This window comes from Anastrepha obliqua, chromosome 1, assembly GCF_027943255.1.
Source record: "Anastrepha obliqua isolate idAnaObli1 chromosome 1, idAnaObli1_1.0, whole genome shotgun sequence".
In the NCBI taxonomy this organism is placed as follows: Eukaryota; Metazoa; Arthropoda; class Insecta; order Diptera; family Tephritidae; genus Anastrepha; species Anastrepha obliqua.
The window spans coordinates 11,942,911-11,969,421 of NC_072892.1; the positions used below are offsets into that span (position 1 = coordinate 11,942,911).

General features: G+C 37.6%; 1 protein-coding gene across 4 annotated transcripts in view; it reads right to left on the reverse strand.

Moving 5' to 3' along the window:
- Positions 1-14,091: 14,091 nt before the first annotated feature.
- The window catches only part of LOC129236393 (insulin-like receptor), a 164,817-nt gene continuing 152,397 nt past the window's right edge, over positions 14,092-26,511 (reverse strand). For all 4 annotated transcript variants that reach the window (XM_054870758.1, XM_054870761.1, XM_054870759.1 and 1 more), the window contains exons 4-21: positions 24,968-25,383; positions 24,756-24,897; positions 24,399-24,565; positions 24,039-24,318; positions 23,824-23,971; positions 23,534-23,742; positions 23,260-23,437; positions 21,043-21,250; positions 20,868-20,982; positions 20,601-20,796; positions 20,038-20,522; positions 19,655-19,962; positions 19,009-19,581; positions 18,775-18,946; positions 18,570-18,697; positions 18,244-18,505; positions 17,949-18,129; positions 14,092-17,034 (exon numbers count right to left, since the gene is read on the reverse strand). In XM_054870758.1, coding sequence (XP_054726733.1) covers positions 15,234-17,034; positions 17,949-18,129; positions 18,244-18,505; positions 18,570-18,697; positions 18,775-18,946; positions 19,009-19,581; positions 19,655-19,962; positions 20,038-20,522; positions 20,601-20,796; positions 20,868-20,982; positions 21,043-21,250; positions 23,260-23,437; positions 23,534-23,742; positions 23,824-23,971; positions 24,039-24,318; positions 24,399-24,565; positions 24,756-24,897; positions 24,968-25,383 — 5,969 coding nt within the window. In that variant the 3' untranslated portion in view covers positions 14,092-15,233. The remainder of the gene's footprint in view (positions 17,035-17,948; positions 18,130-18,243; positions 18,506-18,569; positions 18,698-18,774; positions 18,947-19,008; positions 19,582-19,654; positions 19,963-20,037; positions 20,523-20,600; positions 20,797-20,867; positions 20,983-21,042; positions 21,251-23,259; positions 23,438-23,533; positions 23,743-23,823; positions 23,972-24,038; positions 24,319-24,398; positions 24,566-24,755; positions 24,898-24,967; positions 25,384-26,511) is intronic.

The window sequence follows — 26,511 nt, forward strand, 5'->3', positions numbered from 1 at the left end:
TGATTAAGCTCACTGGGTGCTCCTTTCTTCGACAGTCTGGGGCAGTGCGCCAAGCTAAGTCCCATCAAGCTTCTCCATCAACAGCTCTGGGTGGGTGTAGATATCTGCCTGTTGGAGGTCTCATAATGGTATCAAAACGGCGCTTTAGTGCTACTTGGGAAGTGTCAGAGTAGTACTTTAACTATTTCACCTACCTACCTATCTAATTTTTGAACTTTCATCTATTTCTGAACAAGCAAAGAATCACACATATCCGCTTCGCGGTGAAGACCAGCTAAGTTTTTCATAGGCGAGTTTACTGTTTTCACCAACCACGGCCTAAAGAAGATTTCATTTTCCCAAGCACATCGGTACTCTTAGGTGCTCCTAAACATTTATCATTGAATTATTTATGCGCAAACATACTTGTCATTGGAAAAAAAGCAGGAGGCGTACATGAAGAAGAAGTGAAAAAATGCACACAAAAAAAAAAATTAATCAAAGTGCTCCAGTAAAGGAGATAGGTATTCATTCGGCCTGGCCTGGCTTGATAACTGATAGCATTCCTTTTGAAAAATGTTTTTTCCTGAAAAATATGTAGTTTCACAGCTTTCTTAAGCTGCGTTTCTCAACCAATTCTCCCACTAAACAGCTAAAAATCGTGACGCCTGGAAGAAAATTTTGCATGATGCTAAATCTCACCCCATGTTGCAATGCTGTCTTATGATGATTTAAATCTCGAATCAATATCCATATACCAGGGTCGTTTGAAAAGTCAGTGCAAAATCAGTTCGCGTGTATCGAGGTTATGTTTAGTTAGTAACATCTCTAGGAAAAAAACACAAACCAAGGTTCAGTCGAAGCGGTCAATTGCTTTGGGTTTGGCATTCGTTTGAATGAAAGAGGCCGAGTGATTTTCCCAAAAAGTACTTTTCCATCACGACAACGCACCAGATCACGCCAGCCAGCTCGACAGTTGGGGCCGTAAAATTAATGGAATTAATAGAGCTCTACAGACTTGGCTTCCTTGGAGCTCTCGCACAAATATTTGTTCTCCGATTTGAAGAAATGCCTGGCGAGAAACAAATTTTATTCAAACGAGGAGGTAATGCCAGAAATGAATGGCTATTTTTCAGACTTGCACAAATCATATTATTCGAAAAGGATATCAACAAATTAGAACAGCGTTGGACGAAGTGAATACGCCTGAAAGGAGACTATGTCGAAAAATAAAAAAAAGGTTTACTCCAAACAACTAATTAAGAAGTTATATTTTTGCACGCACATTTCAAACGACCCGCGAAAAAACTTACTTGCGAATGATGCGACGAAGGATTTGCGCAAGAGAAATTTAGCTTAGTTTCAGCCACTGTAGACCAGCTGGCGGTCAACACATCCGGTTCATCAAAATTTTTACTCAACGAAGGTAGCAACGTAAACGAAGCTGAGCAGACATTCAAATTAGGTGCTTTTCCGTATATAATAATATTTTTGTAACTTTCGAATGAAGCCAAAATCAGCGCGCCCTTTATAGCGTGCATTTTTTTTAAGTGGAAAAGGCTAAGAAAGAAATCTACATGAAATCGAAATGTGAGCTGAATAATTTCAAAAATACTCGGATGTTGGCAAAAATACTAGAAAATTTAAAGCTGATAAAACGCATCATAAAAATCATGCGCGTAGACTGAAAAATGTAAATTATAATAATTTTCTAGCAAAAAAAAAAAAACAAAAAAATAGGGAATATTGGGCAATAACATTTTTTAAATATTGGGCAATAAAATTTTTTTTATGAGTATTAAATGTTTAATCGTTTAAATATTACTTTGGGGGGCAAAATCCATTATTTTTGCGTAAATTGTTTGCGCAAATGGTTTAAGGGGTTAGGGGTAGTCAAAATTTTCAAAATATCGGATTTTTTGTTTTTTGAATTTTCTTAAAGTATAATATCTTAAAAAAATTGTGTGAAAATTTGAAGTGAATCCCACAAATACTTTTCGAGTTATTCAACAAATAACAAAGGGCGCTCGGACGCTCCGGACTTAAAAATCGCTTGGTAGATTTCAATAAAATTTATACTGCTTTGGAAAAACATAAAAAGCTCGTGCTTGATCGAAGAATTTTTTTTTTCAAAAATTTCAATTTTTTTAAATAATTAATTGTCGGTTTTTCTCGATAATCTGAAAAATATTTTCTAAGGTCGCCATATTGTTAATTTTGAAAAAAGCTTCAGTCAGGCAAAGGGTTGTCTATTAATAAAACTAATTTCTCTTGCCCGATTGATTTTAGATGAGTCTCCAAGGACTTGTGATTATCACCTCAAGGGACTTCTGCGATAACTTTTACAATTATAATTTTTTTTTGAAATTTTGCTAAAGCCAAGTCGAAACTTGATGTATGAATTCTATGTTTTTATTTTTGTAAAATAAAGCAACTGACTAGCAAACAAAAAAATATTGAAAATCTTCGTTTTTTTGGGCCTCTGACTACACCTAACCTCTTAAAACTGTTTTATGGCCGATCTTTAGCTCCTGGCTGATGCTATGACTACTAACAAGCTGGTCAACTTCGATCATTTTTATGATTTTATCGACATTTTCGACGAGGGGCCTGCCTGTGCGAGGTGCAACTTTGACCTCAAAAATGCCTGAACGAAATCGACGAAACCAAAATTGCACGTGATGAGCTGTTACAGTATTGACATCATAAATACCATTCACTAATTCGGCGGCCTGGCTCAAGCATGATAAAATGTACTCAAGTTGTTTTGGGTCTGGCTTGGATTTTCGTCTTTATCAAAGAAAAATTTTAAAATGTACTGAATTTTTTCTTTGCCGCCTGAATGGAAAAATAAAAAATAGCAAAAGAATTTTCTTAGTGTAAAATGTCACCTTGAAAACGAGCAAAAACTTCAAATTGTTTGATGATACTTTACGAGATATGGATCACTACAGCCATCTACCAAGAAAATAGTGGATTTCCATTTTCCCAAGCTAATATTATTAAAATTTCACTCAATTCTTTGAAATGGCCTCCCAAATTTTCCCAGAACTTTTCTGTGATTTTATCGACAATTACTGGACGTACATATGTAGCAGTTTGGCAAACAAAGTAAAGTAGTGCACGAATTTCTGGTTTTGATTAATTTCCCTTAATGCCGAGTGATGCAAAAGTAGTTTTTTTCTACACTTAAAATGCGCTCACTTCCCACATTGTGGAATGCGTGGCATGCAAACTAAGGCTGATAGCACGCCTAAAAGTCCATTAGTTTTCTATGCAATCGTTTTTTTTTTAATTTATGTACATACGCCAAGTGAAAAATGTTCAGCAGCTTCCAAGTTGCGTAAGCGCAGCTACTCAAATGTTGAAGGAAAAGAGTCTGTGGCAACATTTTAAAGGGTGTTTTTTTAGAGGTTAGGTTTTCAAGGTGCCAACTTGCACTACTTTTTTCGTAGATGGTCTTTTTGACAGCTGTCACTTGATTTATGCTCAGTTTGGTTTGCCATTTCATAATGAATAGACTTACACCTGAACAACGTTTGCAAATCGTGCAAATTTATTACGAAAATAATGGTTCGGTTCGAAACAAAAAAAACAAGAAAATTGTGTTTAGCGATGAAGCTCACTTTTGGTTGAATGGGTATGTCAATAAGCAAAATTGTCGCATTTGGAGTGAATATAATCCACAAGCCATTGCTGAGACGCCGTTACATCCTCAAAAAGTCACTGTTTGGTGTGCTCTATGGGCAGAGGGAATCATTGGTCCATATTTCTTTAAAAATGAAGCCGGCCACAATGTTACAGTCAATGGAGAGCGCTATAGAGCCATGATTAATAACTTTTTCGTGCCTGAATTGGACGATGTTGATGTGGACGACCTTTGGTTCCAACAAGACGGCGCTACATGCCATACAGCCAACGCAACAATCGATTTATTGAAGGAAACTTTTGGTGAGCGCATTATCTCGCGCCGTGGACCTGTAGCGCGGCCTCCAAGATCGTGCTATATAACACCGCTGGACTATTTCTTGTGGGGCTATGTGAAGTCGCTTGTCTACGCAGATAAGCCCGAGACGATTGACGTCTTGGAAGAGAATATTCGGCGCGTTATTGCTGACATACGGCCCCAATTGCTGCAAAAAGTGGTCGAAAATTGGGCCTCTCGGCTGGAATTTATTCGAGCCAGCCGCGGCGGCCACTTGCCCGAAATCATTTTTAAAACATAATAGCAAACCCTTATCTTTATAATAAAGCTAAATTCTTGGCCGTAACATTAAATTATATACGTTTTATTTCATCTTGAAAACCTAACCTCTAAAAAAAACACCCTTTATTACTGCAAGCAAAGTTCAGTATAATACCTATGTGAATGTGTCTGAGTGGGTTTTTGCTATTGTTTTTGTTTTTCACGTTATTACTATTTCATACATTTATGTAATTATAAGGAAATTATTGCCACTCCCATCTCGCTTATGCTTGCACTTCACTTCACTTTCTGTTCGTTGTGTTTTGCAAATGTTTCTATATGTATTTATTTTGATTAAATTAAAAATCGTTTAGCACCAGTAAATCGGCGAAAATTCGTAGAATTTCATTAATCCTTTTGTATACAAGAATTTTACAAGGATATTGTATATTTAAGTAAATATTTATTTATTCATAAATATTTGACGTTACTCGGGCTTATTTTAACTTCTTGTTACATACATATTTTTGTTGTTAATGCGACAATACAAAAACATAAAAATAGCTATTTAAATATACATAATCATGTATGTATGTATGTAATACAAATGTATGTATGTAAATACATAGTGAATAAAAATGAGTATGTAAAATATTGCATTAATCTTTGTTTGCATTAGCTACTTTCAAGTGTGTGTATGTGTGTGTGGGTGTGTGGGTATGCGTCTTTGTTGTTATTTTTGTAAATTTTCTACAGTTTTAGCTAAATGTATTTTTAATTTTTTTTTTTAATAATTTAACATAAAATTCGTTTATATCAAAAATTAGGTGATGCTGTCAGAGTTTAACAATAATTTTTATGCTTTTCTACTAAATAAATTCTTTGTGAGTGCATTTTTGTTAGTTGCTTAATTTTTTTTGTAGTTTTTATTGTACCTTTGAGTAAAATATAGTTTCTGTTGCATGAAGTAAAATAAGAAAATTTTCAATTTAGTTTCAACGCCTGTACTTAAACTTTTTTTTGGTGATTCTGGAGGCAGGTTGCGCAAGATTCCAGTGTTTGGTGTTTGGAGTTTGGAAAATTAACAAAAAAAAATCAGACTACGAAAATTGTTTATTAGAGTAGAAAAAAAATTATTTATTAAGAAAATCTGCCTTTAAATATTTTTTTTTGAGTACGAAACTTTCTTTATTAGAGTAGAAAAAAAATATTTACTAATAAAATCTGCCTTTAAGTATTTTTTTGAATACAAAACAATCTTTATTAGAGTAGGTTAGGTTAAGTTTAAATGGTTGCCCATAGAGAGGGCTCTTTTTCACAAAAATTCAGAAATTCATCATTTGTAATTCGACCATTGCAAAGGCGATAAGAAGGCTTTGAAGAAAGGAAGGAGGAGGAGGGGGCATGTGTATAGGGTGAAGACAAGCGAACGATGACTTATTTACGGTGGCGTTAACCCCTTCGCACTAATGATGCAATTCATCAGGTTTTTAATATCCTATTACCTGCTATATCAGCAGGCGTGGCAAAGAGTTGAGAGCGAAGATGCTTAAATCAGTTAAGGAGGAAGTGCTGAGATGATTCCAGCTCATCGACCAAGCAACTGACTCAAAAAAAAACTCGAAGTATTGTCGAGCCTCACGGTATGTATACCACGCGGCCAATGTCCTGTAAGGGCACCCACGAAATTTGAGAGAAATCAGAGTAGAAACAAAAAAAATTATAAAATAATAAAATCTGCCTTTAAAATATTTTTCAGAATACGAAACTTTCTTTCAGTAAATGCCAGGTGGCGCAAAATTAATCATCCAATTTTGTTTTTGAATACATTTTTACTAAATAAATAAAAAAAACATATTTTGAGTGAGAGAAATCTCTATTTTGACCTTTGTGTGTTCCATTGCTTAAAAGGTCTTTCAAAAGTGACGGCTAGTTGTCAGCACTGAATAATTCCTACACGGTAGGCACCTTTTTCTTTGATGCGATCTTTGACATCTGTCAAGTAGTCAAATGTACAATTTGACACGATAGCACAATGAATTAAAATTATTGAAACTTTTTATGAAAATGGTCGATATATAAGAACAACATAACGCAAAATTCGTGCCTTTTTGGAGGAAGTAGCCATCCGAATGAGTTGACAAGTCAAAGGTTGGTGGAAAAATTTCAAGAAACTGGTTCTATCGAGTATAGAAAAAGTACTGGCAGATCAAAAACCGGACGTTTTGTTGAGAAGATTGCTGCTGTAACGAAATTATTTCTGTAGCGAACTTTTTTCTGTAGCGAAATTCTTTCTGTTGCGTTGAACAACCTTCAACATCGACTTCCTATCAACTATCTCGATGCACTAGGCATTCATGAAATCGACTGTTTTGTGGATTTTACCTGTTATTTTCGTCTACGTGCGGACCAAAACAAACAAACATCTGGTTGGAGGTGCGGTTAGTTCAACTATCGCCAAGCTACTACAGCAAATGAGTTAGCTGATAAACTGCTTAATGAAGGCTCTGCAAGTATGCTACTAGGCCCTGAACCCTTTCTAGGTGTCAATTCTGCATATATTCAACTATGGATTGACGCCTTCATGAGGTCTACCCATAGAGGACATTGGTCTGGGTTGAACTCGTGCAGAGTAGCCAAGTGCTTTGTGAAATAACCAACAGGAAAATAGCGACCTTCCTCCTAAAATTCAGCAGAAGGGACCTGAGAGTACTGGTGGGTGTAATCACAGGGCACAACGCCTGTGGTCAGCTTATGGCTGCCAAGGGGCTCATCGACAGTCCGATATGCCTATTCTGTCTTGACGATGACGACACTGCAGAGCATTTTCTCTGTAGCTGTCCGGCGTTTTCCAGAATCAGACTTAGGATATTGGGTAGCGATATGCTAAGTATGGATAAGGTTCATACTCTCCCTCTTTCGGATCTCTTCAATCAATGAATCCAAGAGATTTGTAAAAGAGTGACCTCAAACTAATTTTTCCGTCTTACCATCCATATTTTGCCTTTTCTATCTCTCTATGCTTTTTATTGAAATCTATCCGGGTGTAGTACAATGGTCTCCTTACTGAGTGCTTGGACTTGTCCAACCCCCCACAAATCTAATCTAATCTGATCTAAGCTACTACCCTATGGCCCAACTAGGACTTAGAAGATCTTATAAATATATTTGTTTCGTTGCTTCTATTGATTGCAATTTTTAGGCATTTTTGTGAACACAATTTGATCTTAAGGTACTTGACCACCTTATAAGTTTCAAAAAATTAAATTTTTTTTTTTTACATTTTTTCAATCCTTATACTTTTAAAAATCATCACCTGAAACTGTTTTTTTAAATTCGAATTCTAACAAAGTGAAATCAGTGAAAATGTGCAGGCGCATCCTGCACTCATTACTTGCTGACTCAGCGGAAAGAAAATAGCAAGTTTTAACTTTAAACGCGTTTTTCCAGAAATTACTTTTTTTCGAATGGCGGACACTTTATCTCCGAAACTGCTTAGCCGATTTTAATGATTTTGGTCTTGTTTTATTTGTTAAGATGTTTTGTATGCCAATTTACCACATTTTGCAAAAAAAAAGTTAATAAAGTATTGCTTTTTAAGCATAACATTGTGAAAAACAGGGGTGTTTTCTTAACTTTTTTTCAAACATCCGCCATTTTTTTATTATTTTTTTTTTTGTCAGTTTGTGGTAAATTCTCACGCAAGGAACCTTCCTTTTGAAAATTTTGTTTCTCTCTTTTGTTTTAGAATTACCATTTCTAAGATTAACTGTCCGCCGCAAGACATGATTTTCTTCAGGCCTCGACTTTGGCGCCTCCTGGATATATGTTAAAAAAAGAAATTTTAATAAATCAATTTTTTTTTGTATTATATAAGCTCTAAACAAAAATTTAAAAAAAAATTTATTTTAATATATTATACAGAACATGAAAAAAAAATTATTGAATATGTTGTACTTTTTAGCTTTCCAAGGTGGTCAAGTACCTTAAATACTCCTCTGACATCTGTTGCGACCTTTTTGGAAATTTCCAAAACCCATTTTATTTATAGAAAACTCGACTTTTGGTAGTATTTTCAAATTGGTCCAGCTCATGTGAATTTTTTAATGTTTTTCAGGAAAATATTTGCGCTTATCTTAGAATAGTAATGTAGAAAATAGAATAATAATATATAAAACAGAATATAATAAATTTTATAATCTAGAGGGAAAACCCGCAACTTTTTTGGTGCATATTTTTTCTTACTATCTTCGTATTTAAAATTACTGGAATCAAATACTGAAAAAATTGAAAAACCAAATATTTTTTAAGTAACGTTATAATAATATTCAAATTATTTAAATTCAGGTATTAAATTTTTTTTACTTTTTAATTTAAATATTTACACACAAATAATTTAGGAAGCAAGTGGGGAAGTGAAAATATATTATAGCGAGTTAGTTTCTTGGTAGCCGCATACAATTTTGCTTAAATTTAATTTACTTTTTCACTTTCACATTCAGTGCATCAGCAAAGTATTTTTTGTTTGCATATCACCATAATCACCAAAAAAAAGCTTACAAGCACTATTTTTTTTTGTTTCAAAAATAAACCAAATAATAATTTTGAGAAATACTTTTTTGTCGTTTTTTTGCACTTTCGTTAAAACATTTGTATTTTTTATTTGTAGTTTCGTTTTATGCGGAAGAAAACGGCTGCGTGTTTACTCGTTCCTCTAAATTACGAGGGTCGTTTGAAAAGTGTGTGCAAAGCCAGAAAGATGGCACTATTGGCGCGTTTCGAGTTTAGCTTTACTTAGTAGCATCCATTGTACAGGTCCATAAGTAAAAACACTCTCAGCTGGTCGTCAAAAAATGACCACAGCTGTAATCACCTCATTCCGAAAGGCTCTTTTATGTCGCATGGTTGCATAAAAAATGATTACATTTCATAGAAAATCCTTTCAAAAAGTCTAATAAATGTCGTACAAATTGAGATATTTCTCAATAAAAAGCATTTTTATGGCTTAAAAATATTTGCCAATGTAAATTTTCCAACTCAAAGATATTATTTTGTATTTATTTGTGTAGATATTCTATTGTTTTTAATATTACCATAAAAAATCTAATTTGGCATAGCAATCCCGCCAATAGGCTCAAGCAAAAAGAGCAAGCACTCAGACTACTACACATCTAGGTGCCTGTCGAACTCCCACTTAGGGTGCCTGTAAAACAATTAGGAAGAAGAAGAGTATTTTTGTACAATGGTAGCATCTTTTGGGAAAGCGCACACCAAGTTTTAGTCAGATCGGTCTATTGCTTTGTGTTTGGCATGCGTTTGAATCGAGGAAGTCGAGTGATTTTCAAAAAAGTTCTTTTCCATCACGACAACGCACCAGCTCACGCCAGCCAGCTCAGCATTTGGGTCACAAAATTAATGGAAATAGTGTTCCAACTCGTTTCGCATCCACCCTATTCTCCAGACTTGGCTGCCTCGCACTAATATTTGTTCCCCAATTTGCAGAAATGGCTGGTGGGAAAAATAGTTGATTAAAACGAGAAGGTGATTCCAGAAACGAATGGCTATTTTTCAGACTTGCACAAATCCTATTATTCGAAAGGACGCATAAAACGAGATGTCGCAAAGTAAACAAAAGGGTTATCCCACACAATTAAGTGTTTTTTAATTTTTGTACGGATTTTTCAAACGACCCTCGCGGTTTTCTTGCATGCAATTGGTTATGTGGCAATTTAGGTGTTTGAAGATATTTGTGAAAATCTGTCATATCTATGTTATAAACCCTAGGGAATGAAGCTGCGATTAATCATGCCATAACCATAACCAGCAGATACTGAAGTAGAATCAATGAAAACATTTGCATTTTATCACAAAAACCTGGATAATTTTCTACTAAGTCAATTAATTTTTCGTCGCTCATTTCTAATATTCAAATTTTTATCGCAAATATCAATACAAATTTAAATTAAGGGCAGTTTTTTCACCGGTTTTTTTCTTCTAACTTCAAGATATATTTCGTTCTGTTTTTTGTTGCGTAATAGTCCCACTCAAAGACTACGACGCCAGTGCTAATTCAGGTTAGTGTCGTTCGAAACTTTCCCGTAAACGCAACCAAACAAAAATGGGTGAGAAGTACGCGAGGCGTTTTGAGGCGGTATTTTTAAACACGCATTCCAAATGACCGAAAGTGATAAAAAAATCAAAAAAGTTTATTGTGATGTGGAATCAGCGGTATAGGGTGTACAAAAATGTTGATGACTTTTCCGAGCATAGCTTGAAGCGAGTGGCGACAAAAAAGCAGAATAAAGTGATCGTAAAACTTTTTAAGCGGGACCCTTCTTTGCGACTACGCCAAGCAGGCACAATTTCTGCCTAAAAACAAATAGATGTGAGTATCAACACCATCGAAGGACGACTGAAGGAGGCGAACATATCCTACTATCCGTCGCACATCATCAAAACCACTGCTCTCAGAAAAACGCATTGAGAAGCGCAAGACTTGTGCTACCGAAAACATGGAACGCGTTTGGAGTAAGGTTGCTTTCTCGGATGAAGCAATTTTCTGCGCTGGGATTCTACTTAAGCGAGCTTGGTACAGGAGCTATACTAAAATCGTACAGCGCACTGTTAAACACCCGGTGAGTGAATGTTTAGGTTGGCTTCTGCGAGCGCGGTTTCGGATGTTTGGAACTCTTCACCCAAAATTTGAACGCCGAAAAAATGGTCGAAATTTACAATTGAGGACTTTTGAAGTCGGTGAAAAAGATGTATCCAGGAAGAAACAATGATTTGGTCTTGCAAGAGGATGACGACTCAAAACACAAAAGGCCTGGAAACAAAACAAACAAACTTAACACACATAGACTCTACTCTGTAGGGCCTGGTAACAAGAAAATGACGTCACAGTAATGGGCTGGCTTTCCCAGTTCACAGACGCCAACCCCATTGAAAATGTGTGGGGAATTATGAAAACGCATCTTGCCGGAAAGCCAGTTCCCGATTTAAAGCAACTCGTGCATCACGTTCGCAAAATCTAGTCCCCTTTGTCGACAAGCTACGCAGAAAAGCTGGTTCAAAGCATGCCGAGAAGATGCCAGGATATACTCGACAACAATGAAGAATATACAGCTTATTGAGTAATTGCGACTCGTAGTTTTGTATAAATTTTTATGTAAAAAAAATTTGAAACATATATCTTTTATACTTCATGAATAATCGCTCTTTTCTGACACAGACTGTACATACGGCTACTCTTATGGCTATGGCGTTATGGTGCGGCATCTTTAATCGTTTACAGTGAGGCCCATATGTTTGATCCGAACAGCTGATTGCTATGGTTACGGTTATGGCTAATAGTGCGCACACTGACCGAAGCATCGTAGTCCCTTACCGCAGTCCCTAGAGAACACAAAATTGAGCAAAACTTATCCCATAGAGAACAACTGCGTTCTTTTAGTTACATATTTGCACAATACATCGGTTTGTGTGTGTTTGTGTTTGGTTGTATCGACACAATGTTGCCATTGATATTTTTGCTTACATATTTTTACACACATCTGCATTATTAGTTGCAATTTTTCAAACCAATTTTAATAAACCAAAACCAAAAACCACCAAATGCAAAGAGTTCATTTAACTATAATTAACATTATTCAACATTATTTTTAAGTTATTTTAACAAAAATTAAAAATTGTCTAAGTGAATTTTGTAAATGATTTCGAAATGTACTGTTTGGCAACACTGTGTGGTGAGAGAGCAATCCTGAGAGGAATTTTCAAAAATCCTGCGATAAAATCTATGATACTACGATACGGAAGGGAAGTAATCTTTCATTTACATGGGGCTCTCATTAGTTTGATCGTAACAGCTGACTGGGGACTGCGTTTACCTCGGTGAGTGTTCGCAGCATAAGACACTGCACCACTAATTGCAGCATTATGTACATGCAGCCACATCAAATGCAACTCTGCTTGCAGCTTTTACACTTTGCTAAAAAAAAAAACAAAAAAATACAAAATTACTGCCATTATATACTCCTCTTATTTATCTTTGTTTCTTATTTGCTTTAATGCTTAGTAACAGTATTAATATTTTTACACTTTCAAACCGAAGGATTTTTGCTTTTTGATTTTCAAAAAATAAAATTTCTTACTTTCGTGAGCTCTTCTGCTTTTTTGCATCTTGTACGTTCGACTGTGCAAACTCTCGCTTGATGCGCCATTTTTGATGTCGTCTTCTTTTGCTTATTTACACACTCCAAATTTACAATCATTTTTGCTCTTAATCCTAGTCTTACATAATAATTATGCACTCGTGCATACGCGAATTCCATGCGAATTACTCTTGTTGTTGCTTTAATAGCATACGTACTACAATTACATTTGCTCCGCTTCTAAAATATTTGCATTTTTTATTTCTTTCTGTTTCGTGCTTACATTTAATTTGTACTTTCTGTGTTTACTCTATTACTAAACTCTTAATCTATTTTATCGCGTTCTTCTTCTTCTCTGGCTTGTTTGTAAATCCTGTATCGTTTTATTCGGATTATGTTTTCGTTTTTCATTCAAAATATTACTTGAGGGGGAGGAAAAATCGGAGTATTCGGAATTAAAATTTCAAAATCATTTCAGTTTAGTGTTTGTATAAATTGAACTTTGAAAATTCTTGAATGTTTATGGGCATGTCTGTATGTGTGTTTATGTTTAGTGTTTTTTTTGGTTTCTTTTTTTGAATTATACGCACGTTAGGGTGGGGGCTAATGGGTGAGAAGCGATTTTTTACGCCATTCAGTTGCAGATTGCAGATTCGGCTGCTATATAAATTTTTGAAGAAAAACTTAACCCACCCTAATTTACGTGTATACATATATGTATGTGTATAGCGTGCGCGTTTATTCAAAAGTTTTGTATGCCTTGTTGCCTTACAATAGGTATATGAAGCACTTAAATTATAAATATTTTTATACTATTCACGATTTTTTTTTTCTTTTTTTTTCTTTTTAATTCTTATCCAAATATGTTTGTAAGCCTTGCGCTGCTTTTTAATTTTTTTTTGCAATTACAGAAATAATCAAGTTCGCCGCTTCATCATTCATCATTTTAGGCCTAATAATTGATAAATGGCTTTTTATTGTAATAAGTAATGAAATTGCATAGTTGTCGTCTTCGTGTGCTAAAATTTCATTCCATTTTTCTCTTTCCAATTTTGTCAAAAATATTTGCTTGCGTTCAATAAATTATATATCACCGGTAAGCATAAATTTTGCGTGTAGATAATTGAATGGTATGTGTAGTTAAAATTTAGTATGTTAAATTTTTTGTTGTTGCTGTTGTTGTCACAAACATATTACAATTTGCATAATTTTAACAGTGGCTGCGTAATTTCTTGGTACACTTTTGTATGTATGCAAGATTTTATTAAGCTTAACGTTTTTTTTGCAGTAGCTATATATTTTTCTAATTTAATGTGCTTATGTTTGCTAATAATTTCACTTCATTTTGATTACTACTCCTTATTGTTTGATATATTTGAATGTTATAATTTCTTTTTTTTTAATTTTTACTTTTTAATGCTTGCAAGTATTTTAAGCCAAATCATGCGTCTCATACTATCAGCTAAGTACAAATTACATACAATTTAGCATTTACAAACGTAAATATAATCTTATGTTTCAATTTCACTTCTCTCAAATTTTTTTAGTATTTAAGTGCTTTTTGTTCCGAAAAATTCTGAATTCAAAAAAGCATGCAATTTTTTTTCTCGTATTAGCAGTTCCATAATGGTGTGTTTCGTTAAATATTCATACGGCCTCCTTTAGTGTTTGCCATCTCGCGCGTTTTGTTTTTATTTCTTTACACGTTTTAAATGCCGAAATTTTATATCAAATTCATATTCAGTTTGGGGTAAGGTAAAGCAATCATCAATGCAAGTGTTCTGCTTTTGCGAAAGGTGGCATAAACTTGGGCGTTGACTGTGGCCCACAAAATTATTAGCTATAAGGTTTTTCATGCCTATTACGCATTAAAATCAAATCATAAAATAATGAAACGAATTTGAGATTCTCAAAATTTTATTTCCAGCTTTACAAAGCTGAGTGCTACTGAAGAAAGCTCAGTAGAACCCCAAAATTATGGCTGTTAAGTGGCTGTCTTTGTATGCTCTACTGCTCTACTTTGTATGCTTCGACTCAGCATTGCGCTTCTCATTGCATTTAGCATTTTCCTGCAACTTATTGCTTCTGCTGCTTGCTCTACTTTTTCTTTCCTCCTTTCGTAGTTCAAGTATGGATTATTCGATCTTTAAGAAATCAGTGAATCTCCAAATTGGTTTCATTTTCCGCTGAGTCGTTTTTCAACTGCCTACCCCCTACTTCGCTGCACCTGAATACGAAAAGTTTACACCTTTTTTGTTTTGTTTTTGCTTCGTCAAATAATATGCATGCTTTTATTTTGTCTACAAATATTGTCTTAACTAGCGTGTACATATTAGATATACTATTAAACATATATTTATATACAATCTTTATCATTTTATCATATATACAATCTTTAATGTGTAGCTTTGTTTTTTTTTTTTGTTTGTTTTGTTGTTTTTTCTTCTCATACATATAATAAATTTCATAATCGTCTCAAACTAAACCTAAAGTTACTACATATTCATACATACATACAGCAGAGCGGTACAGTTTAGTATTTGAAATATGTATTTTGTTTAGTTTTTTCTTGAATTCTTCTAAAAAAAATATCAATAGCAAAAACAAAAAGTCGCATTCAGTATGAACTATCTATGTACATACCCCTAAATACATACCAACACAAATGGGTATACATAAGTATGCTGTACGTTTGTGTAGGTGCAGGTGTAGGTGTATATTGTGTTGTGTGTTGCTGTGAGAATTTACAGTTGATTTACAATTGCTTTGAGTGGCGCACTATTTTCGGCAGTTGCCTTATTTGCACACACTAATGTATGTATGTAAACTTTTTTGCGCTCCATTCATTATTCGTTTTATGTCGGCAGTGTGCGTTTCCTTGTTTTCCTCTTTCTGCGTTCTGCTTTTGCTGCCTGATACTACGCCTCGCGTCCTATGAAGCCGTTTGGTGGTGGTTGTGGTGGCTGCTGTGCTTGCTGGCGTAACCATTTCTCCTTGAGCGAATATGTCGCAGATAGTCTGGGCTGTGTAGACGCGGCAGGAGTTACGGTTGTTGTTGTTGCCGTTGTCATTGGCGTTAAGCCCATATAGCTGCTGCAACCCTCATCAGCAGTTGCTAGACCACCAGACGGTGTAGTAGCCGGCGAGCTGCAAGTCTTTGATGCTGCTTTTTCATCTAATTTTTTTTGACTTTGGCTGCGACTTCGATTGCCGCGTGACTTTCGATGTTGTTGTGCTCGATCACTGCCGCGCCGACAGCCGCCGAGCAGTTCCATTTTGATATGCTCAGTCGGCTCATCATCTTCGTCGGCATTGTTGTCATCGTCGTCGTCATCATCTTTAGGATCATCGTTGACAGATGACGCGGAGGAGTCTTTATTGCTGGGATCCAGTGCCATAGGACCCATCATTGTGTATCCGGTGCTCTCGCTTAATTGTGCGGATTGCATTGGAGCGGTGGAGCTTGAGTACGGCAGTCGAGTCGGTGGCATTGCTAGACCCATTGGCTCATTCATTACTACGTAGTTAGGATTGGTGGTAGTATTTAATGGCGGGAAAATGCAACTATTGCCCGATGGTGCTGTGCTACTGCCAGCGGTTGGCGTAACAGTTGGTTTGCCCGGAGTTGATGTTGTATTTAGCGATTCATCTAAGCGCTTGTAATTCGTATTACCAGTGGTGGAGAAAGCGCCGGTGCTGTGAGGTGTTGCATCGCCGGCGCCTGTAAGGCACGAAGTATTCGCGGTCTCATCTAGTAAACGGTAGTTAGGATTGTCTCTGGTAAGCATTGAGCTTTGGTCGGAGGCGGGAGTGAAGAAGCGTGGCGTTACATAGCTACTAGCACTGCCACTGCCACCGCTCTCGATTGTGCCCAAATTCTGACCGCTCATACTCTTGCCGCGTCCAACTGTGGCACCTGCTAAGTTGGAATTACTACTCGACGAGGTGGTGGCATTCGGGTTGGAGGTGGTGCTCTTTTGGCTGCTATTGCTACCTGTGCGTTTGTGATTGAAGATGCGCCGATTGATGTTTTTGAAACGCAACGGCATAGACTGCACCTTATCGGCCACGGCTTTCAAACTCGAATAGCGGCCCGTTGCTGCATTTGTTGATGAAGCATTTGACGAGGCCGCCGACGCTGTGGAAGGATGCAATGAGGAGGAAATCGGTGTGCCAGTCATTTCATCTGGCATTGAGCTGGACATTGGCATTATGATTGGCATGCGATGACGTGGTTTATGACGTGGTAATAGCTGCTGGCCGCCACTGCCGATACGGGCACTATGGCCGCCCAAAGGTAAACCATCGAAGTCTTCTTCCTCTAAAGCCGGGTCATATGGCACGTGTTCACGATAGTTAGGACTTGGATCGTACATCTCATAGCCGCGTTCGTCAGTTTCGGCACTTCCGCCGGCCATTGTACTGTGTGGCGCATTCTTGCCATCAATCACAGTCTGCGGATCATAATCGGGAAGTACATAGTTAGCGGCCGCCTCTTCAGTGGGAAATTGGCTATAGTGGGTCTGGCGCTGGTGTGAAGTCGGTTGATGCAGCGGGTGTGAATGTGAATGAGAACCACCGCTGACAATACCAGCTGATGTTGAAGGCACCGAGCTGAGGAGTGTTGGGTTATTGTGCGACATTTGAGAGAAGTTGTAACTGTTCTTCGATTGCCCATCTGGTGTGCTGCTGACAATGTTCGCCGAACCAAGGCTATGACTGTGGTTCAAGGATAAATTAAATATGGAGTTGTTTGTAAAAAGTTGTAGAAAGACAGAAACGTTTAATGTAGAATTAGGATGAGAATGTTAAGTGGATGCTGTGCGAATATGCATATATAAAGATATATATACAGTGTAACCTCTTTTAACGGACACCTCTATAAGGGGCACATTTCCTTTGGGGGGACATTTTTTCTACACAAGAGTCTTATGTATCGGAAGAAGTTACGCTCCCTGGAGTGAATACCTCTCTTAGACGGACAAACGATGTCTGGCGGTGAGTGTTCGCCCGGGGGAGGTTTCACTGTATATATAAATGTGACTACATAAGAAACTTTCTTCAATGTGTATGGTTTGCTAGATTGCAAAATAATTTGTGAGGTTAGATTCACAACAATCAACACCAATCGACTTCAATACAAAGAGTTGAGACAAATAATGTGTGTAAAATGAAGTAAATGAACAATACGAACAATATGTATCTAATAAATAAACTCGCAATAGTTGCCTTTTACGAGCTTATGTATTTGTGCGCAATATATATTGATAGATAACTTAATGTAATTGTTGTAATTTTTGGGCTATAACCTAACAATTTCCAATTAGTTGCAGGATTTAAATTTTAATTACAATTTTGTAGTATCTTGAGTTGGGCATTTATCTTTGATTTTTTTCTATTAAATCGTATGCAAAATTAATATTTGTTAAATTAAATAAAAATTGAACAAAGTTTTTCTTATTTATTTTCATATTTCATATTTTTGGTTTTTGTTTGTTAAGAAGTTAAGGCTTAAACTTTGTTTTTGGCTTTGGTTTTTGTTTTGGCTTTCAGGTATTTACACAATAGAAATTTGTTATGTTGATAGCCTAAAAATTACCTAAAAAATTGAATGTTGCTTGGCTTGCTCTCACCTATATGGAGAGTGGGGATGGTCATCGTCAATGGCCATTGGACTTTCGCCTTCATGGTCTATCGAAGAAGTGTTGGCCAAATTGAGTTTATATTCGTTGAACTCATCTGTGCGCAACGGAGTGGTAGCATCATCAATCTCATTCTCTTCACTGAAAATATCGCCGGAAGTGCGCATGCTTTCTAAAACGTGCAAGTAAGCAGAAACATTGGGTTATTATTATGTAAACACAATATACACAGTAATATCATTTTATATATACATAAATATAGGGCAAATAAATATTTTAAACTCACCCGCACGTTCCTTTTCACGTTCCTGCAGTCCCTGATCGGAGAAGAAGTAAGACACTAAACGGAAGTGTGCCAGGTAACCTTCGGAGTCTGTGTCCACATGCTCGAACAACGTGTTTATAATCTTGAAGAACGATGGTCGTTTCGAGGGTCGATGCTCCCAACATTGCTGCATAATTTCGTAAATTTTATCAGGGCAGTTATCAGGACGCTCCATAACGCCACCCTCTATGACAAAACGCAATACCTGATCATTCGAGTAACCCTGTTGATTGAAGGCATTATTAAGAGAGTTCTAATTATTTCAATGTATGTATCTAGAAACTTACGGGATATGGTTGTGATGCGAGTGTCACAATCTCCCAAAGCACCACACCATAACTGAACACATCACTGGCAGTGGAATAGATGCCATCGCGCAAACTCTCCGGCGGCATCCACCGAACTGGTAATAGACCTGTGTATGGTTGAAACGGACGTTATTTCATTTTCCTTTTTTATTATTATTATTATCAATCATCTTCTCTCACTCACCCTTGTCCCCCTTACGATAGTAATCAGTCTCATAGACATCGCGTGTCATACCGAAATCGCCTATTTTGACCGTCAGGTCCGCGCCGACCATGCAGTTGCGTGCCGCTAAATCACGATGCACAAACTTTTTGGCTGATAGGTAAGCCATACCGTCGGCTATTTCAATGGCCATCTGCGCGAAGTTTTTAAATAATTAGAAATTAAAAAAAAAAATTTTAAGAAATGGTGACGGACCTGAAAAACGCGACTCAGTGGTGGTGCCTGCACGCCCGCCTCGCGGTACCTAAACGGCAGTTCATCTCCTTGTATGCTATCGGGACGGTGTGCACGTAGATAAGATTTTAAATCACCGAACTTCATCAGCTCCATTACGACTAGTGCTGGTTGGCCCACTGAACAAACGCCGAGCAGCCGCACCACGTGATGCGTATCGAATTGCTTCATAACGCTGGCTTCGCTCAAGAAATTGATGCGCTCACGATCGGTTGCATTTTCATTTACAGTCTTAATGGCACATGGTGTATCTTCGGTACTGTCATTTGAGCCTTTGAGTATACCTTCGTACACCATGCCAAAGGAGCCTTGACCGAGTGGACACAATTGTATGACACGATCTCGTGCTACCTCCCAACTATCTTTCTTATATTGCAGGCCAATGTAGTACGGATTAACGGTGGGGATGATTTTGATGTCGTTTGGCGGTGCATACTTCCGTCGAACATACCAATAAACGCCACCCATTAGCAAGAGAACACCAATAATTGCTATACAAATGCCGGCAATCAAAGCGCCAGACCATTTCTCGGGCTATGGTTTAAGATAAAGAAGTTTTTTTATGAGTTTTCGTGTTGTGTTCATGCATGAATATTCTGCTACTTACTGGAATGTCAATGTATACAACATCTGAGTAAACACCATCGCCGGCCAATGAATTTGCGCGAACTCTAATACTGTAATTGCCGGTCGGCAGTGGCATTACGTAGCCATTTGTCAGATTGCGATAAAAGACTTCAGTGATGCAACGTTTCTCTTCAGCTGCATCTTGTTCAGATTTCTTATAGGAAATCGTGTAGGAAACCACATCACCATTAGGATTTTCGGGAGGACTCCAACGCACGCGAACATCACTGCGCGTCGTATTCGTGGGTACCAAGTCGACACGCAAGTTTTGCACCTTGTCCACACCCTCTGGAAAAAGATAATTACGACAGAAATTATTGAAATATTCTTTGGTTACGAAATTATTCCCCGCTCTACACTTACCCAACTTTTTGGTACGCACAAACCGCAAGCGCACATCACTGCACTCTTTTTCTGTGGCACCCTTCTCATATTCACGACATGCCTCGACGCCGATAGTGTAGAAGGAGAAATACTTGAGGTCTTTGAACACATATTTATTGGTGGTAACGGATACATTGAGCATGATACTCTCATAATATTGACCGGTAGGATCCATGCGCGTGTCATTGTTGGCCGATGTGTTGGTATTGCCGAGTGTAGTGGTTTCAATCGGTGCGGCAGTTGTTATAATGGTAGCATCTCCTGCATTAGCATCGTCGGCAGTAGTTTTGGATATGACGTTTCCTCGACTGTCGGGCACGCCGCGCATATGGCGTACAAGAAAGCTATCCTCGGGGTCACCTTCACTGTGTCGTCTGCGCCGCCGCTTAGCATCCATATCGGTGAGAGAGGCGTCGCTCTCATAATCGCTGCTGCTTCTCCATCTCTTTGAATCATTAGTATGTCTGCAAAATTAAAAAAAATTATTTACGGAAAATGAATTCCGATTCGCATGTTTCTATGTCATTCAGCTGGTGACTTACTTTACATAAATAAAGTTTTGTAAGGTATTTTCGAAATCAATGCTAGCAACAATGCTCTCCTCGCTGGTATCGGTGTCACTGTGACTTTGCGATTTGTCGCCATCACATTTGCAGTTGGCAGCATTTGGCGCTTCGGTCACACCTGGACTTAGGCGTGTGGAATCCTTTGTATCATCGTCTTTGTCGATTTGTGCAGCTATTAATTATGAAAAAAAAAATGCAATTAAGTATAATGAGAAACATGAGCAAAGAATATAAGTAACTTACGATCTTTGCAGTAGTCGCGTGAATCCAATACTTGACTTCGTTTATCAAGGGTCGCGTGCAAGCGATAGAATGTGAGGTTACCTTGAGGATTATCGGGTGGCGTCCATGCAATAGCCTACAGCAATATTTATTGTTGTACCGGTTTGCCAGTTAACAAAACTACAAAACTACTTACGATTTCTGAGCTTGATATGGCATAGGCGTTTAGGCTGTGTACGAGTTTTGGTTGAGCAGACTTCGTTTTAAAATGCATTATAGGACTTTGTGCGTTACGTTTCTCCGACGAAATTGTCCACGTTTTAACGTAGTATGCATACTGTGTGAATGGTTGCAAATTTATAAAGATGTACTGGGTCTCCTTGGTAGGGTCACTTACAATCCAGCTAAATAAAAATGTGCATACGATTGTTATTAAAGCTGCCGATGAGTTTATGTGCCAGTATATTAGTTTATACGAAACTGTTACTAATAACAGTTTAGTGATAAGGCAAGAGACAAGAGCAATAGACATAAGGAGTCGTTAGTCATAGCTCTTAATTTCTCGATAACTATATACAAGGTGAAGCCCACAATGAACAAGACGTAGCTAAAATAGAAATGACAGGAGTTTTGTTAATAACTTCGAGTTTTGTTTGATAACTTCGAGTTTATTTATTAAAAATAGTCCCTCTGGCCTCGATACACTGTTTTGCGCGATCTAAAAGCCTTTCGAAAGAGTGTTTCAGGTCCTTCAGGATGTCGGTATAAGCCTTTTGGATGAGCTCTACGGACGCAAAACGTTTTCCCTTCATGGTCAAATGCAATGAATAGGTAGAAGTTACAGGGAGCCATATCAGGCGAATACGGTGAGTGTTTGATGGTTTGGTAAATGCGAATTCGATTAATGCAATGCAACACACGCTTCAAAACGCCCGGATAGAAAATGGCATTGACGGTTTGGCCCATTGGTACGAACTCCTCGTGGACAATTCCCTTGGAATCGTAAAAACAAATGAGCATCGACTTAATTTTTGACTTCTCCAAACGCGATTTTTGTGTGGTGGCTCGTCTGGGGCCTCCCATTCGGCACTTTGACGCTTAGTTTCAGGTTAATGTTAGAAACAACTCGACTCATCATCAGTTACAATGTTGTAAAGAAAGTTATCGTATTTTCTCGCTTCTTTAATGAGATCTTTCGAATGTTGAATTCTGAGCATTTTTTGGTCCTCAGTTAACTTGTGCGGAATGAAACGTGCACAGACCTTTCGTAAGCCCAACTGATCAGTTAAAATGCAATAAATCGATGTGTTGGAGACATTCGACTCCGATTCCATGAATTTCAACTATAATTTCGGTTCATTTTTGATAAATTTACGAAGAATTTCGATGGAGTTTTCTGTTATTACTAATTTTGGGCGCCCCGTATGTTCATTGTCATTTATGTCCTCTCAACCATCTCTGAAACGTGAAAACCACTCATGAACTCTGGCATGAGATAGACAATCATCGCCATAAACTTTTTTCATTAATTCAAATGTTTCAGTAAACGTTTTACCGATTTTAAAACAAAATTTGATATTAGCTCTTTGTTCTAAATCTAAATCAGATATTTCTCGAATTGTGTTCATGTAACTTTAAAATGCCCTAGTGACCTGTGTGCTAATTAAGTTAGGGTTATATTGTATATATCTCCTATAAATAATAATAATAACTTTAAAATTTCGGGTGTAGAGATATACATATATTGTATTTCAAGTTAGTCCAAGAAGATAGGTATACACGTGTTAACGAATTTTGGCCGACGCTAATATATAATAATTAGCTTCAATTCAATGGACCGCACACCCATCTCCTTGCTTTCCAAGTTTTAAAACATCGTGACGCAAGAAAACTTTATTGCCCATGTGCGAGTATAAAAAAATAAATAAATAATTGGCGTGTACACTTCCGTTAGGTGCTTGGCCGAGCTCTACCTCCTACTTGTGCCGTGCGTCTTGATGCTGCTCCACAAATGGAGGGACCTGCAGTTTTAAGCCGACTTCGAACGACAAATATTTTTTATGCGACATTTTTTCATGACAGAAAGACATTCGGAGGTTTGCCATTGGGAGTTTCATGACTGGAAATTCGAACCTATGCACTCCGCTACGCTACGGCGGCCGCGAGTATATACAATTTTATTTTATTCTCCTTCATGAGCGCATGAGAGTGTTTCGTATTAGCATACATGAGAGTTTTCTCACATCAAAATGGTAGCACTCTCATGGGAATTTTCTCATCGTTTACGAGAACCTTATGCTATAGCATAATTTCATTTTTTCATTTTAAGGAAACGTAAAACAATTCTAAATGGACAAAGCTGGAAATTAGCCAGCCAGCCCATAAGAACATTTATGATTGTGTGCAGACTTACCCGTCATCACAGATGCGCTGTGAATACTTGGTGGCGTTTTTGTACTTATCCTCTATATAAAAGTATTGATAACCAATGAAAGTGCGATTATCATCAAATATCAATGGATTCTCGATTCGTACAACCGCAACACGACTCGATACCTTTGCGATAGTAACATTCAACAGCTCCGTGTTACCTAGAAGTAGAATAAAGAGAAACATATTACAATTAAGTACAGTTGTTGTCATTTGATTTTATTAAGTTTGTTTGAATTGGATATTCAAGCACTCACATGACCCCTTATGTCCGTTGGAATCTCTGGCCACTTCATTTTTATCGAACGTCGCATTTTCTTTCATCATCGGAAGTAGTTTTTCAATCTCATCGTAACATAGTTTTGGATTAAAATGGAAGAACACACGACCTCTTTCAATGGACACTGTGCGATTGGGGCCCCAAACTGTTTCGAGGTCATTATTCTCAAGCGCATAAATGGCGAATCTATCAAAACAAAAAAAAGGAAAAAATTTACATATATTTTTAGTATTTGTTCAAAATTTGTATTTAGTTGATGCTACTTACTTATTCTCATCGAGCTCAGTGCCGTTGATTCGCTTCAAATGCTTGAAAAATGACAACGAAGTCAAGCCATACGTGCCCTGTATCTTCAGAAATGTGCTGATTTCCTGTATGGAAGACAATCCAGATTCCAGTTCTTCCATTAAATGCTCTGTGAAAATAAAATACGAATAAATTAGGTAGTTTAAACTCGTTTCACAATTTCTGTTAAGACTTACTTCCGCCGCGCTTGATGCTTATCGTCAGTCCATTTTTGACAATGTGCGTGCAGCCAGTGAAATCCTTAGCGCGTTCCACACTATCAATCAGCGCACCATCACACTTGTTCACACAGTTGTCGCCGCATGCCTGACAAGTTGTGCCGATCTTATTGTAACCATTCGGACAACGAGTCGAGCATTTACCGTCATAAGGCACAATGCTCTGCGGTTTGTTGTTTTCGAATTTGGTGCCAATGGTAATGCATTCGTCAGCGGTGAGACAGCGACGATCCAAGTACTGATGAAGTCAATGGAAATGTGGAAATTTCATTTATTTATTGCGGTCTTGATTTGTGCAGTTGAGAGAATTAAACTTACGCTGAAGTAACCTTCTGGGCACTGATCGATGCAGGTGTTGTTATAGATGGCGAAATCCCGACAGCTGTTGCACTCATATAAGTTGGTGGGAGAACAACCGCCCAGACAATTCTCATTGCAGCAGGTATCCTCATTGACACAGTTGTGCTTACAATGATCAGGGCAGACTGTAAGCGGAGAATACAAAATATCGGTGTCAATTCAAATAAAGAGAAAAATTAATTTTTTGAGCCCAGAGAGCCACCGTACTTTATATAACTCAAAAGTGGTGTGTATGTATGTTATTTTATGTGTGTGCAAGCCATAGAGAGAAATAGAGAGGATTACTTCTAAAAAACCCTCGCTTAAAGCACTTACTCTTCTGACACTCTTTACTGCTCCAACATCGTCTTTGTCCATCGAACTCCTTACAAGCCAACCCACTATCGGCGCCATCTTCCAGCCTGCTAGTCCTTGTATCTCCTGGACATTTGGGGCACTCGATTTCTTTGCTATTGTTCTGCAATATAGAAGGAGAAACCAATTGCAGTGAATTCACTTGAAAAAAGAAATACTCCATAAGAACTAACGTCGATAGATATTTCGGCGTCGCCATTCAAAATTCGTTTCCACGCAATTGTCTTCACGTAACAGAGCACAATATTGTTCTCAAGGCGTACACCGCCACGTGATATCGTTGTCAGCTTGGATAGACCCAAATCTTCCAGATGCGGATTATAGTATACAATGAGTGCATAGCCTTCAAATAGGGTCGTGCCGCGTATAATACTCAAGTTTGGGAAGATTTGTGACAGCGATCGTAGATAGTGCACCCGATAGATGATGATGAATTCTGTGACTTCAGTGAGTAGCGGAAAAGCTGGTGGAAATTCTTCTGTGTTGTGTTGGTTGATGAGTGTGATGAGTAGGAAACCTTCAATGACCGTGCAATTGCTTAGTTGACTTAATTCGCTCGGAGAGTTGCGTATATCCAGGGAGCGACACACTGCAAATATAAAAGGAAGTGGAGGTTAAATATTAATTATAGATTGGGTGTTGGTGTAGTGAAAAAAATATAAAAAGAGAAAAAACCTCACAAGAATTGACGTCCTTATGATCTCAATCAGAGTATTAAAGTCGTTATCGATTAATTGAGCTGATGACTGGTTTGTCTTAAAAGATGTAAAATGAATTTGTAGGTAACTATTTATTTAATACAGGTGTGATTTTCAAATCGAAATATCGAAATGAAAATATGAAGCCCATACTCATGGTGAAAATATTTCAAAAATGAGCTGTTTAGTAGACCGTTATATTCGACTCTGAGTGAATTTGACAGAATCAGCTGATGGGCTGCCGTCACTTAAGGTGTGTTTACAAACAAACTGAGATGATGAGTGTTGGTGATATATGAAAAAAACTCAACCAGAAACACTTCGTTGCCGTGTGAACAACGACTATTGGACAAGTGTGTGAAGAATTTAGCTAAATCAACCAAAGTTTGCCTCACAATTTTTTTTTTACTATAGCTAAATAGCAAACTTGGTAATCAATCTCCCTTGGGTGATACCACGGCACATTCATTAAAGGCTGTGTCACTAGACCAACAATAATGATTTGTTCGTTTGATTGTCAAAGCAAAGTACTGGCAAATTAGAAAACAAAGAATGAATTCGCCTTGTTGCATTCTGGGCTGACAGCCACATGGACACGGCGAAAGAAAAAAACATATCAGTTGACTTACCGGTACCAACTTTAATAGATTTGCCTTGGGTGATACTATACGGTGGTTTAAAGAAGACATTACGCTTCTGCGGCAGTTTTCTGTGTGGTGAGGCCATTTGCATGTAGTGGTAGCAACCCCGTCGTTGCCGAATAGCTTGGTGCGTGACTACCATTCGGAGGAACGTAGGTTCGAGTATCCGTGAAACACCAAAATGAAGAAAAAGTTTTTTCTAATAGCGGTCGCCCCTCGGCAGGCAATGGCAAACCTCCGAGCGTATTTCTGTCATGAAAAAACGTCTCATAAAAAATATTTGCCATTCGGACTCGGCTTAAAACTGTAGATGCTTCCATTTATGGAACAGCATAAAGGCGCACGATACAAGTAGGAGGTGGAGCTCGGCCAAACGCC